The 14,365-nt window shown below is 41.8% G+C and overlaps 4 protein-coding genes across 4 annotated transcripts in view; 2 read left to right on the top strand and 2 right to left on the bottom strand.

Annotated features, from left to right (window-relative positions):
* Positions 1–9,397, bottom strand: part of zhx3a (zinc fingers and homeoboxes 3a) — a 52,861-nt gene extending 43,464 nt beyond the window's left edge. The window contains exon 1 of the mRNA XM_055222123.1: positions 9,262–9,397. The gene's annotated coding sequence lies outside the window, so the exon portion shown is untranslated. The remainder of the gene's footprint in view (positions 1–9,261) is intronic.
* mafbb (v-maf avian musculoaponeurotic fibrosarcoma oncogene homolog Bb) lies at positions 4,444–5,783 on the bottom strand. The gene has a single exon (XM_033965935.2). It carries the CDS (start codon positions 5,651–5,653, stop codon positions 4,763–4,765), a length of 891 nt encoding a protein of 296 aa, XP_033821826.1. The 5' UTR covers positions 5,654–5,783; the 3' UTR covers positions 4,444–4,762.
* On the top strand, positions 7,717–10,311 carry si:dkeyp-97e7.9 (DEP domain-containing mTOR-interacting protein). The gene is made up of 9 exons (XM_033967303.2): positions 7,717–7,801; positions 7,861–8,039; positions 8,404–8,527; positions 8,672–8,850; positions 8,988–9,200; positions 9,279–9,413; positions 9,508–9,578; positions 9,968–10,072; positions 10,173–10,311. The coding sequence occupies exons 1-9, from the start codon at positions 7,719–7,721 to the stop codon at positions 10,299–10,301; spliced, it is 1,218 nt and encodes a 405-aa protein (XP_033823194.1). The 5' UTR covers positions 7,717–7,718; the 3' UTR covers positions 10,302–10,311.
* Positions 10,312–10,484: 173 nt separating this feature from the next.
* On the top strand, positions 10,485–14,349 carry adnpa (activity-dependent neuroprotector homeobox a). Its single transcript, XM_033965934.2, has 4 exons — positions 10,485–10,827; positions 11,139–11,251; positions 11,394–11,486; positions 11,562–14,349. Exons 2-4 carry the CDS (start codon positions 11,144–11,146, stop codon positions 14,019–14,021), a joined length of 2,661 nt encoding a protein of 886 aa, XP_033821825.1. The 5' UTR covers positions 10,485–10,827; positions 11,139–11,143; the 3' UTR covers positions 14,022–14,349.
* The last annotated feature ends 16 nt before the right edge of the window (positions 14,350–14,365 follow it).

Below are 14,365 nucleotides of genomic sequence, written 5' to 3'. Positions count from 1 at the left end.
CCTGTCATCGTTATGGACAGAAACAGGAGGGCGCCTGCCAGCTGCATGACCCCCATAAAACACAACAGGAAATCCTAGCAGCCAATGAAAGGGTAGACTCTTCACTTTACCTTTTAGTCGACTAGTAAAAGTGCAGTGTCACTACAGACATCTACACAGGCTATTCACAAACAGTTGTCATCTCATTCACTGTTCTGTTGTTTGTATTCTTTCAGAAGCATAATAGCGCATTGATAAATAACTTTTATTTGACCAGTATTTCTTACAGGGGATGCTTGAATGGTCGGGGAAGCCAGAGCACTCAAAGAAAAATTACACAGGTACAGGAAGAACACGCAAACTCCACAGAGGTTCTACTCGACCTGGGAATCAAATCTCCGCAGTAAATGTAGTGACATCGTTGCACTGATAAGACAGTGTGTTCATGTGCAAACACAATGTCAACAATTAGGACAGTTGAGCGAACAAACCTCCTGTCTCGTCTATGGAACCCTTCCAAAAATAATTCAGGGATAGTCCTTATAGAAGTCTGCAGAACACACAGAAAATGTCAAATGCATGAATAATGGAGATACAGGGGCTTTAAGAAGCATGTGTGTAGAAAAGTGTACATTTGCAAAGGTCTAACAATAACATTTTATCTTTTACTTCCAAATATCAGATAATATATTTTAAGCAATAACAATATAATGTCTCTTACATAATCTGTAAATCAATGCAATTAGTCACATCAGTCTCACAGTTCATTCACTTGAGTTGTGTTTGTTGTTAACTTAGGTGAAGCCTATATCATCTTTAAAGGTTCAGCCTGTGTTTTATAGAGTTTCTGTCACGCAGGAAGAAGGCTGTATAATTATTACATCCAGTGGTAGGCCTCTGCACCACAGCCAAAGTCCAGGGTCCTTTAATTTTACAGGACTTTGACACACAACACTCATTGATGTCTACTGAAACGTGACAAACTCTTTATCGCAGGGCCTTCCTATCAGAACCCTGGGAGCTCATGCACAAACATGCTGACCACAATGTCCCAGGAAGCGAAGGGTGGGCACGACAGCCAATCACAGGCCAACACTTGCTTTATTGTCCATGGAGGCTACACATTAATCCACTTTGCAGGATCCTCAGCACTCCATCATGTGATAACTTTATTCATTACCAGTAGTTTGCCTGTAATTACTGTGGGCCTTTATGATGCAGTGGTAAAAACAGTCAAAGAGTACTTCACAATTGAGTCAGGTTATGCCGAAATTACTTTTAACGTGTCCAGCTCTCCACAAATACAGAGTTAGTTTCTATAAAATAAAAGTAAGAGAGACACATTAATATTACTATATTATTACTACAACAGCTGCAATCCTGACAATTTAAGTAAAGAAACTTGTCAAAGTTTTTAAACATTGCAGGGATTGTGTTGTAATCCTGATATCAAGTTCTTTATACATTAAGCTTTTATAACATATATTCCTTATTGTGTGTCCATGGAGATGAGTGATCAGTGCATGATTCAGAGTGTCACAACCGTGCAGAGCGAGTGGACATCCTGAACGGAAACCACAGCCGTCAAAGCTGCTCTTTCCTGCCACATACACAAGGAACACTCTCACAAGTCACTTGACTGAGCACTCATATGGGAAGTGAAAGAGGAAGGTCCTTGTCCATCCTGTCCTCCATTCCAATCTCTGCTCTGTGCTTCACATGAAGCTGTGCTCACACTAATGCCAATCAGCTTTCAGGGTTGCAAAACAACTACGAACTGGCTTGGGCTGGAAATGTCCTGTCATTAGAGGTCAAATGTCTGACCCAGACACATTTAACAGCAAAAGATTACTAATCATTATTTGAAATGGCTCATTGATCCCCTAACATAACTACACTGGTGAATTTAACTTTTAAGAGGCCAAAGAATGAGATCAGTGAATCTAACCTCAGAATGAGTAGTAGTAGTAGTAGTAGTAGTAGTAGACAGTGTGCCGTGGACATTGTTGGACAGTCACAGAACTGCTCGGGATGCTCCTCAGTCCTCCCGTCTATGTTCTTTGGTGTTACTGTGTGCAGCCTGGCTCCAGCATTCCTCTGACACAAAGGCATTCCTTCTGTCTCAGACCTGGGCCTGGCCTTCTACAGCTACTCCCCAAGTACAGCACAGTATATGAAACTAATCTTACTGATGGCTCTCAAACAAGGCCCCAGACCTTACACAGACTATACTGACTTTGTTGGTTGTACATTCAGTGTTGCATCTTTCCTAAACCTCTTCATAACTTAAAATTAGCTCTAGATCATAAAATGCAATTATAAAAGGGTTGTAATCATTTGGTTTATGTAATCTGCTCAATTGTATTGACTTTAGTTTTAAAATTAGATGAAATACTATTTAAAACATATGGCATAAATATTCTGTAGGGGAGTATAAAATTAGGCATCCTTCCCTTATCATCCCAGAGTGATTTTTTCCTCTCTACCATCTCTTCGCTCACCCGGTTTGAGAAAGTGCAAGCATGTCTGTTGTAAAGCGATTGGCTGCTCTTTAACTTTCTGTCTTGTTGCGATGCCATAGCCGTGCAGACACCTTTCCCTCCTGCTGACTCAGTAGGCAGCCCGAGGCGCTGTGGGCTCGGGGTGTTGGTGGAGGAGGGGTGAGAGCGAGGCTCCCACATCAGCCTCAGCAGCCTATCACATGCGATGGAAAAGAGCTGGCTAATCGTTTCTACAATGGCACCCTGCACACTGTGACACACCACCACAAACCGCTCTCTTTACAGCACTTCTCTGTATTCACCGCTGTTGCGTAGGATCACATGTGATGTACGCCAGAAAAGCACACGATGAAAACGTACAACTATGGGGAACATTAGAGTTTACATATCAAATAAAAAAGCTACGGAAAAGAAATGCATGACCAGGGAACAAACATGCTGCAAATACAATTCTCAGTGCCTGTTATCTGGAAGGATTCAAAATATATTAAGAGGTATTTCTTAATAATGTACTTTACACAATTATATATTTTGTGAGTGCAAACAGTGAGTGCAGCCTTTAAACAAAACACTTATATCCAGTCAAATTGTGGCAAACAAATTGGAATTATATTACTTTGAATAATAATCTTGTAATCAACATGTATAATATAGATACTGCCGCTCCAAAACACAACACATCTGAATTGAAAATGTGGCAGGACGTTTGGTCAGTTGTCTGTAATATAAGTGCTGTCCAGTGATCATCTGGACAGTGACAGGCCTTTTAAACATGTGCTGTGATGCCATGGGCGGGGGGGGGGGGGGGGGGCACACTGTCAGGGGTCACACATGAAAAGAGGAGCTAAAGGCCATTAACAAAACCACCTGCTCAGCCACACAGTTGGAAAGTGAACGTTGAGAAAGTGCTCTGAGACTGTCACATGTTCTGTCTGTCACAGATCAAGCGCTTCTTCGGAACTTTTTGCAAACATGTTTCAGACTTGTTTAAAAAGATATACATGCAGTGTCTAGAGGGTTAGTGTAGAACATTACATTCTATACACAATCAGGTTATCTCTGCACTTATGTGCACTGTGAACACTGTGAAAAGTGAATACTGTTATTTGATCGGCTTTTACTCACTAAAAACAGAATGGGGCCAAATATTTTAGCACAGATGTGTACTTGTGTTTTTGAAAAAAACAAACAAAACAACACAAATACTATGGTACTCTTGCATATTGTTATTACAGCATAAGTTACTGCACACTGAGGATGCAGCTTAGAGAAGGCCACATGTGTGAAGGTCCAAAGGGTCTGGAGCGGCGGCTGGAGCTCCTTCCTCTCTGGATGTTGTTGATGTGAGTGAGGAAAACATGAGTGGGAAAGCCTGATTTCCACAGTACTTTATCTGCCTATGCCAGTCAGCCCTAAGCCTCAGCTGCAGGCCCCACAGGAAGCAGCACTCCGCAAGGTCAAAGGTTAGATGGGGAAAGAATCCTTGTCCAAATTAAAAACTATAAATTGTTTAGGTTATGACTTTTAAAACATTACATATACGCACATTAAACACATGTAAATACAGGCATTAGGTTTTTTGAATATTTTCTGCAAGCTCGTGTGCTCACAATGGTATTGTCAAATAGGACAACTATGCTTTATGGGTAACCAAACGTAAGCAGCTTGCTTAAGTGCGTCCATCCTTTCCCTCTGTAAGGAGCCAAGTTAGTGTAAGAATATAGCCTAATTGCAAGGTAATGTATAGGCCTACTTTTTGTGTGCACCTGTCCAGGGACTGCAGATGGAATGGAGCAGCTAAATCTGGTACACACCATCTTTTCTTTTGTAAGATTAATGAATTTGAATATGGTTCCTGACAAATAAACCACATTTAACAAATCCCAACAGTGACATAGAAATGCAGATGAGACATGTTTTGAAAAAGTCACTTCAGGTTTATTGATCCTAAAGAAAATTAAAAACACAGCGAGTGGAAAAAAAACAAACACCATTCTTATAATTATGATAAAAAATACACATAAAATGCTTAATCTGTCCAGCAGAAATAACTTCTTAAAATAATGCCATGTATTAGCAGTGTTCTTTGGCAACAGAAACACAACAAAACAATGAAAAAGCTGAATCACTGATGGGCAGTAACTGAAGATTAAAGGGAATATTCTCTGATTCAAGTATCTGTCAGACAAAATACACTGGCTATGGCTGTATAAACCGGCACACATGGCCCGCATGCATGTCCTCTGTCCACTCTATAGAGTCTGTCACAGAACCCACGGGCCTCACATGAGGTACTCGGGGGACGACGGGCTGTCACTTGTAGAGCCCGTCTCGTGGAAGCAGTTGGCCCCGGACAGTTTCTCGCACTTGAGTTTGTATGCGTCCCGCTCGCGCACTAGTCTGTTGAGCTCGTGCTTGAGCTGCTCCACTTGTGACACGAGACTGCTCTTCTCATGCTCCAGAATATGCTTCTGCTGTACACGTTTGTAGCGGCATGACTGCGCGTAGCCGCGGTTCTTCAGGGTTCTGCGCTTCTGTTTGAGCCGCATCACTTCGTCTTTACTCAGGCCCCGGAGCAGACGGTTAAGTTCGCGCACGGACATGGACACGAGCTGCTCATCGGAGAAGTGCATGTCTGCGTTGGAGCGCCGGTCGTGTCGACTGTGTGGCTGCTGCGGGACGTGATGAGCTCCCAGGACTTGCTCCGGAGACTGAGGGGACGCGCTGCGCAGGTCGTCCTTCAGGTAGGGCTCGTGGCAGTGGCTCTGCAGGTCCGGGTAGTGCACTGGCTCGCCCATGTGACCGTAGCTCTCGTACTCTGGCTGGAATGGTGGCTGCTGTGGATGTGCATGAGGGCCCTGCTGTGCCGTGGCTCCAATCAGTGCTTCCACAGCGTCCTCGGGCGTCAAGCCAAAAGCCTGCGGGTACATCTGCTGTGGGTATGCGCCGCTGTGCATCCAGAACTGGTCGCCACTCGCGTGTCCTCGTGGCTCGTTCAGTTGAAGATTCGGAGATGAAGGGACGGAGTTGCAAGGTGTGCTACCGGGTGTGGAGGACACAGAGTCTGGTCTTTGGAGCTGGTTGCACTGCCCCACGAAGGTTCGCTCCATTCCCTGCATAGTCTCCTTCTTAACGCCAAACTTCACCAAGTCAAAGTCGTTGACAAAATCCATGGAGTTCTTGTGCAGTCCCGGATGAGCCTCAGTGCTCAAAAACTGGCCACGGTCAGTTCATGCACAAAAAGCTTTCTTTAATAAGTCCAAAGCAAGTCTTGCGTGTGCACAGCGTAATTGCTAGAGTTGTGCCACGCTCCTCACAGAGAAAAGCGCACTGTGCCTAATCTTGAGGAGCGCACTTTCCTCATAAAGGAGCGCGGCTGAAGTCACGCCTCTTGGACTACACCTCCACGATCCTTACCAATAAGAACGCACACGAGCTGTATTTGCATAAAGCTGTGACGCGTGTGTCTGTACGGGCTCTTCGTGATCATCATTTGACCAAAGCCTATAAAAGCCCATAATATCTTCAACACCGTGATTTTACTGTTGACCTTATCTGCCACTGGATGTTTTATATCCTTCCCCCTCATGTTATGTTCATTTAACTCTATTAGGCTGCAGACTAGAGTTTTGTTTCGTTCAAATGCAGACTGGTCTTCTTCACTTTTTATTAGTCCAACAATAAAGAATTTCAAGTTTAATAAGAGCTAAAATAATAATGTGTATTTGTTGTAGGCCAGAAGAAATCATTTTAAGTTAAAGCAGCACTGTGTAAGATTTATGGTGGTAGGTACGCCACCTGTAAGACTCAAACAGGAAAGTTACAGGCAAAGTAATCCCATCTCCATGGAGACAAGGAGCAACCTGTCATCCACCATGCCAAGAAACAAGTCAGATCTGTGGAGAGACAAGCCCACTCACAGTAGGGTGCATGTTTTTGAAGTTTGTTTAGTAAATGCTTTCATTTGAATCTATTGTCTACAATCTTACAGTGGGGCTTTAACTAAACAGCAGATGGAGTTAATAATTGCTGTCCAGTTTAGCAAGTTTTCAAAATAAAACAACGATGTTGGGTTTGCACACTGAGCCTCAACAGTGACAGATACTGGTTCATTCACACATGATACACAGTGAAGCCTGGCTGCATGGGTGTCTCATCTACAACTTCAATCCAGAATTTACTGTATATCCACAAAGTTCTCACCAGACCTCATCTTATCTACAACACAAGTTCTCCACAATCACACACCAACTTCCCATGCTCCTCTGCCTCTCCTCAGTTACATCTCTCACAGTTGTTCACAATGACACCCTCACACTCAATATCAGAGGTTAAAGGGAAGCGCCTACCCTGATGTGACCCCACTTGGTCATTGCAAACACCACACACGGGAAGCTTCATTGACAAGATAGAGAGCCTGAAAACTGCTGTCAGCCAAATGTTAGCACGGAAAGCCATTGTTTGAAGCTGGGAAACAAACAGAAAAAAGTAAGGACAGGCATGAGATGTATGTCACAAAGGAAGAGTCCAATTAGTGGTAGAACCCAGAAGTTTGGTGTACCTTGAAGATTCTCAGTTATTAAGTATCCTATGAAGACAGCAGGATAACAAATTATTGCTTTTGTGGCACTTCTTACATAATCTGAGTATGGTCAGAGATTTAAATGAGGATTTATAGGATCATATTGTCTTGGTTTGATGGATAACAGAACTTTAAATTATGTCTGACATCACAAAACAGCAGAGGATTGTGGATCATATAGCTGTTCAGCCAACCAAAGATATAATTGTAACGGCACTGATTACACTATAATGGAAATAGTCTATCTAACAAATTAGATCCGGATTTGGTGCTGTTCAAATAAAAGCATCTAGAGAGAGCTTTAGGTTTAGGCGACGACAATGGGCCTGGTGCAATGCTGCCATCTGCTGCACACTCACAGATAAAACAACATATTTCTGCAGAGTGAAGGAAATGAATAAAACTATGGATTAATAACAAAAATAATTACAGTTTTTCCCCAGAGATTCAGCAATGTCTCTGATCATAAATCAGGAACAATCAAACAAATCAAATGGTGAATTAGCAAAGGAGAGATCACTTTCACTTAATATGCGCTCTGTCTTGTCCTTGTTTGTATATACAACATTCTTCCCACATGGCACTAGAGCTATTGGGTTGTTATATATACACAAAGGTTAAAATTCACCACTTACTATTTAGTCTCGAAAACAAACATGGAGCGAACAAGTAGTATTAGGAAAAAAACCTTGGCAAGACAGCACAAAGCAGAGGTTATGATTGCTGGAGAACAACTTAGGTAAGATAAAATCATATTTTAAAAGCATAACAATGGCTGAAGGTTTTTTTTATGTCCAGACTTAAACTTCATGATGGGAAGCTGATCAAGGAGCGGCGGTACCACCTGAGAACATACCCCAACTGTTTTTTGGGACAGGAGCTAATAGATTGGTTGTTAAGCCATAAAGAGGCTCCAGACCGGACAACAGCAGTGTGCCTTATGCAGCATCTCATGGATCATGACATTGTGCACCATGGTAGGACAAAAACACAAGTGGATTATTTTCTGGCTAAACTCTCAATCACACAAACTATATAGCCACAGTTTATCGTACAGGCAATTATTATTAATCATGTACAGAGGACATAATATCCTCCATGTGGTCAGCTGGTTGGGTAGTTAAGATGTCTATAAATGTTCAGAAATGTATTACATTTTAGTGATCTCTTAAGCCTTGCACCTGGTTGTTTTAAACATGTGCACTGTGAACTTCCACAGTTATTGCAATAATTACACAGACTGGGGGAAGTTCAAAATCTAGACATTGATGTATATGTATAAGTCATCTTAACCATTTGAAATCAGAGCCCACATATCTTTCTCTCATGTTTTTGTCTTAGTGTGTGATAAGTATTCAATATTTAAAGATGCAAAACGACTCTATCGATTCAGAAAAGATGATGGTACATTTCCCTTCAACACTGAAGTAAAAATCTTCATGAGAGGACAACAACTGTATGAACAGTAAGACTGAAAGTTTCTGAAACTATGAGCCTCCAAAGTAAGTCATAAACAGCTGTCTGATGCAGACTAGTCTAGTTAATAAATACAACTTATTCCATAAAGCAGGGATGTGTCTAATCAGTGTTTTGGTGCCCATCTCATCAGGCTGATAGGGGACAAGAACTCAATCCTGCAGCTAAGAGAGGAACATGGTGTAACTTATCAGCGAGCATTTCCAGGATGTCAGTTCATAGACTGGATTATTCAGAATGGGGAGGCAGAGAGCAGGCGTCGTGGGCTGGACCTCTGCCGGGCATTGCAGGAACATGGCATCATTCAGCATGGTGAGAGATCTCCTTATTTCCTCTTTGAACTTGTGCTACTGGGAATAGACTGGCTGTCATTGGTAACCAGTTAGAAGCATTAAGTGATGAAAAAAACTGCTCTAAATTGTGCTTTCTTTTATGTGTCACCAATCTAGTGTCAAAAAAACATGATTTTTTTGACAGTGGATTGCTTTATCAGTTCTGCATAAATTTTCGTCGGCGTCGCAGACTATCTGAACTATTAAATGACACTGAGCAAAACAATGAAGAAGGAGGAGTGCTGTGTAAAGAAGAAAACCACCATCAAGACAGCCCATTTCTTGTCTGTAAACACTCACTTCATGATGAACACAGTGGCTTCCAGTCTGGTACATTACATTACATTACCCTAGTACTATTTGTATTTAACTGTTAAAAACGACAACCGACCTGTTTTGCAATTACAGTGGGGCTTCGTAAGGAAATAAAATCAGTCACCAGTGGTCGCAGAGGAAGCTTGAACTCACTTAAGATACGATCAGATTTTCCTTCTTTCACCCCACTGTCTTCAATCTCTACAGTCCAGTGTAACCCAAAATCAGGCAAGATCTAACTTTAAGATGTTTAAATATTGACTGAATTCTACATTGCATACTCTCAAAGTATCTAAAACAAATACACCTTGCATTACTTTAGTTCTGTCTCGAAATTTCACATGTGAAGAGTTACTGGCACCTGGTGCACCATTCATCAAGAAAGTGTTGACGGTGAGTAGAATGATTGATGTGTGGAAAAGTGTAACAGGGATAAATATGTGGATTTAAAGGAAAAAAGAAGTCAGAATCAAATCATCATGAATAAGAAAACTATGGACACATTAATTAGCTTAAGTTAAATCTGTCAGCAGTTGACAGATTTAACTTCAGCTTTTACTATGGATCGGACCTTGACGACTGAGGGATTACACAGACAAATCATTATGAACAAAACATCTGTCCATCTATAAGTGGGCTATATAATATTACAAATGATAATAATTGGACAATAACATGTTCAAATGCTTAGATCATGTCGTTCCACTTTCCCTGATGTCCCACTTTTACCACAGCGGAGACCATATGTGTTTAATATGAAGACTTTCTCACCATGATTGCAGGTGATTGGAGATGCTCTGGGCTGGGGCTTTGTTGTCAGGGGCACTGCTCCTTGCTATGTACAAGCTGTGGACCCAGGAAGTCCAGCTGCAGCTGCAGGGATCAAGGTAAAACACAATTATTACTGGCCTAAGTGATGAGGCATCACTCAGGCTGCAGAATGTGGCTGTAGTCTATGTAGGCCTAACTCATATTGGTTTTGTTTAGGTCCGCCAGTTTGTGTGCCAGGTTAATGGACAGTTTGTGCTGTACATGGACTACAGAACAGTGACAAAGCTCGTGATGACAGGAACTCGCACTGTTGTAGTAGAAGTTATGGAGCCTCTGGAAGAATAGAAAATAACTTGAGTAAAACCATAAAATGAACCATGAACAGTGCTTGTTATTCCTCTTCATGAACACACACTTCATTATAAACAAATAAAGTTATCATAGAACCATAAATCCATTCATACATGAGCCTACATCACACTCTATCTTTTCCATACCAGTCCAGTCCTCAACATCTGCAACTTCCGTTTTTTTAAGCGACGCCATTTTGAAGTAAAATTGGCTCCAGTCTTCAGCACTTATAGCGGGAGCTCGTGGGTCCGGGGCCCGAGAGAATATTCAGAAAACTCGCTGACTACAGATGTTTTTACTGCGCAAACACAGAGATCTGGACATCAGTGTACTTCGCATTTGATTTAGATTGTGAGATAAAGGACACACGCGCTGATGTTACAGCTAACTAGCTTGTTTGCTAATGCTAGCTGAGCATCAGACCCGGCTTGGGATCAGCGCCGCACCTCCAGCACGGATACCTCCTTTGTTAGTCGGTCGTTCGAAGGGGATCTAGGGTGAAGATCAGCTGCACAACCAGGTAAATACGCATTATCGATCACCTCTACGTTATAATGATTGCTATCAGTCTGCTACGAACATGGTTAATGGTTTAGCATGGGAGATGTGAGAACGGTCTGGAATGTTAGCTCCTTGCTAATCTGGAAAGCTAGCCAAGCACACCCTGTCCATCGAATGATAATAACGTTGCATTTAATCATTTAAAATTGGGAATGTGAAGAAGTACAAGTCTGCTGAGGACCCACACAACCCTGACCTCACTGCCCATCAATTACCAAAGAGACCTGGTATTTTTAAGGTGTAATTTCTGAAGCTTTTTCTGTTCTATAGGAAATATGTATCAGCTACCAGTAAATAACCTCGCCAGGATCCGGAGGGCAAGGAAACAGGTGAAAAAATCCCTTGGAGATATTGGTCTTGAGCTTTGTAAAGAGGCCGTAGAGGTGAGTGTAATAACAAGAAATAATCCAAGAAATTGTCCTGTTGAAAGATTTAACTTTTGCTTTTATTATAACAAGAAACATATATATTTGGGTGTTTTGAAGGGGGAAAAAAACTTACATCAGGTGTATATGCTTTCAACAGGATTTCAAGGATTTTTGTCCGGATGAGCAGTTCGTACAGGGTACCCTTTGTCTGGATCTTTGTGCGTGGGATCCTTCATACTCTAAAACACAGGTTGTGTTTTTTTCTGTATATTGTTACATTATTTGATGGTTCTTAAAAATAACATTAATATCGTCTATATTACAGATATACAGGTCAAAACCATTTTGCTGCAGTGAGTGTTCATTCTCCTCCAAGTACTACTCAGGCTACAAGAATCATTTTCGAAATGTACACAGAAAAATATTTGATAGAATACTCCTTAACTGTCCTTACTGCACCTTCACTGCAAGCAGGAAGACTATGGAGATCCATATAAGAATATTTCACCAGTCCAGGTTGCCACAACCTAGCACTGCAAATGCTCTTGGAACCCACCAGTATGCCACCTCACAACAAACTGGAATGAGACAGAAAGATTCTCCCTTCCTTGGCAGAGCCAGGCAGGCAGATGGTGTGGAGAAACCTGTGTACTATTGCAAAAAGTGCACATTCCGTGATTCATTGTATAATGTTGTCCGGCGTCATATCTATAGGGAGCATTTTCAACATGTTGTCTCACCATATCTTGCTATGGCCCCAAACCCCTCTGTTAAAAATGGCGTTAGCAACACCATTCTTTGTAAGCGTTGCCAGTTCACCACGCGCAGTTATGAGGCACTAGTACAGCATGTTGTGGAGTACCACGAACGCATAGGTGCTCAAGTAACTGCAATGGTTGGTCATGCTAATATGATGGTCAGCAAGCCTCAAGGATCTCCATTAACTTCACAAAGGGTCCCTGTGATTACAAATAGAGCTTCGTCTCTCTCAGGTGATGCTGGAGTACAGCCAGTGATTGGCTATTTAAAACCAAATGTCTCTAAATCATACGCCTCCAGTGCACCAATTAAATCACGTAGCCTACAAAGCAAAGGCAGTTTGGCTGAAAATAATGTCCCATTAGTTAACACAGCACAAACTCAAAAGTGGAAGATATGCACGGTTTGCAATGAGCTCTTTCCTGAAAATCTTTACAGCGCTCACTTTGAGAGTGCTCATAAGGCAAAGAAAGTATGGGCCCTTGCCAAGTATATAATGAAAATCCACAACTTCACCAGCAAATGTTTGCTTTGCAACCGTTATTTACCCAGTGATACACTGTTAAACCATGTGTTAATCCATGGATTGACGTGCCCACAGTGTCACTCAGCTTTCCACAGTGTTGAGAAACTTATCGAGCATGGGACTCTGGCTCATTCAACTCCTTTTGATGGCCCTCCTGGAGCTTCACCTTTGACTTTTGATCTTGCTCTCAAACAAGATAAGTCTAGTAATGTACAGCTGCTAGTTCTGACCTTCAATACAAATGAATCTGTCAATGGCCAAGATGACACCTTGCTAAATAGTCTAGGCTTGGCAAAGACACAAACGTCAAACATGTTTGAGAATAAAGGACAGGCACTGACCAAAAACGCGCTCCCATCCATGTCCAGGAAACTTGAAATGGGAAAGACTCTCTGTCCACTGTGTTTTACTATTCTCAAAGGTCCAATATCTGATGCTTTGTCTCTGCATTTAAGGCAGCGCCACCAAGTGCTCCAAACAATGCATCCAGTTGAAAAAAAGTTGACATACAAGTGTATTCATTGCTTGGGAGTATACACAAGTAACATGGTGGCCTCTACCATTACACTTCATCTTGTGCAGTGCCGAGCTGTGGGGAGAAGCCAGGCTGCCCTTGCCCTAAAATCTCCTTTGAATCTGGGTACATCTGGGGCAGGATTACTTAAACGTCAACTTCCAATGCAAGGCACATCTAACGCCAAGAGGATGAATCTAGGCAAGGGCATGGCCACAAGTGGAAATCAAGGAGAAAGTGTTGACCTGGTCTTGGATCCTTCTAATTTTGAGCACAAGACATATGAAGCAAGAAAAGAGTTCCTGACTGCATATTTTAATCGCCGTCCCTATGTCTCCGCTCAGGAAAAAGAGAAACTTTCAGCCAAGCTGTGGCTATGGAAAGCTGACATAGCCAGCCACTTTGCAGTGAAACAAAAGACATGTGAAAAACACTGCAAAAATACAAAGGTATCTGTGTTGTTGGGCTTTGACATGAGTGCTCTAAATAATGTAAAGCATGACATGATTTTTGAAAACCGTGGCCCTGAGACAACTACGGTGCAGAAAGGATTCAAATCTCGTCCTCCCAATCCAAGTCAAAGTAATTGTACCTTAAAACCTGGTGCATGCATGGAGACCATATCAATTGACTCTGACAGTGAGACAGAGATGGACAATGAACCAACTGAACCAGGAAGTCTCGAACCTAATGATACACCAGTAAAAATGTCTGAAACAGAATGCGATCAAACAAATTCTGCTGACTCAATGGAATCTGAACATGAGACCCAAAATGAGACAAACCTGTATGAACAAGAGACCACAGATGAAATGGAAAAACTTCCAGATGAGTTATCTGTGTCCACTAAGGACACTCAAAGTGAGGCCATTCTCTTAAAGCAAGAGGACACAGCTGAATATGCTTGTGTGAATGCAACAACGGTTGGGCTAGAGAGTACTAATATAATGGTGCAAAATGAGACACAGAATACCGAGACATGTTAAGGATGAAGACAGTCCAGTCACTATAGATGGGAAGTAAACGGTGAGTGACATGACAGTCAAGAAAGGATAGCACTGTAAATCACAACATTCTTAGAAGAATGCAGCAAATGGACACATAAAAATGAAATTTACAAAAGCAAATTGTTCCTGACATTTTGAGGACTACACATTTTGAGAGTTTATGCTGTTCAGTTTAACTTTAAATGCTTTCATCGCTGTACATATAATTTTGTTAGCTGTCAAAGCTTTAGTCCTTTTTTTTCCCACAATGACCTGTTATTGTGCTTTTTACATTTATGGATAAAGAATATGTACACATTTAATAAAGCTTGTTTAATATTAAG

This window comes from Periophthalmus magnuspinnatus, chromosome 5, assembly GCF_009829125.3.
Source record: "Periophthalmus magnuspinnatus isolate fPerMag1 chromosome 5, fPerMag1.2.pri, whole genome shotgun sequence".
In the NCBI taxonomy this organism is placed as follows: domain Eukaryota; kingdom Metazoa; phylum Chordata; class Actinopteri; order Gobiiformes; family Gobiidae; genus Periophthalmus; species Periophthalmus magnuspinnatus.
The sequence above is the reverse complement of the archived record's forward strand: the minus strand, read 5'-3'. Positions and strand labels throughout refer to the sequence as shown.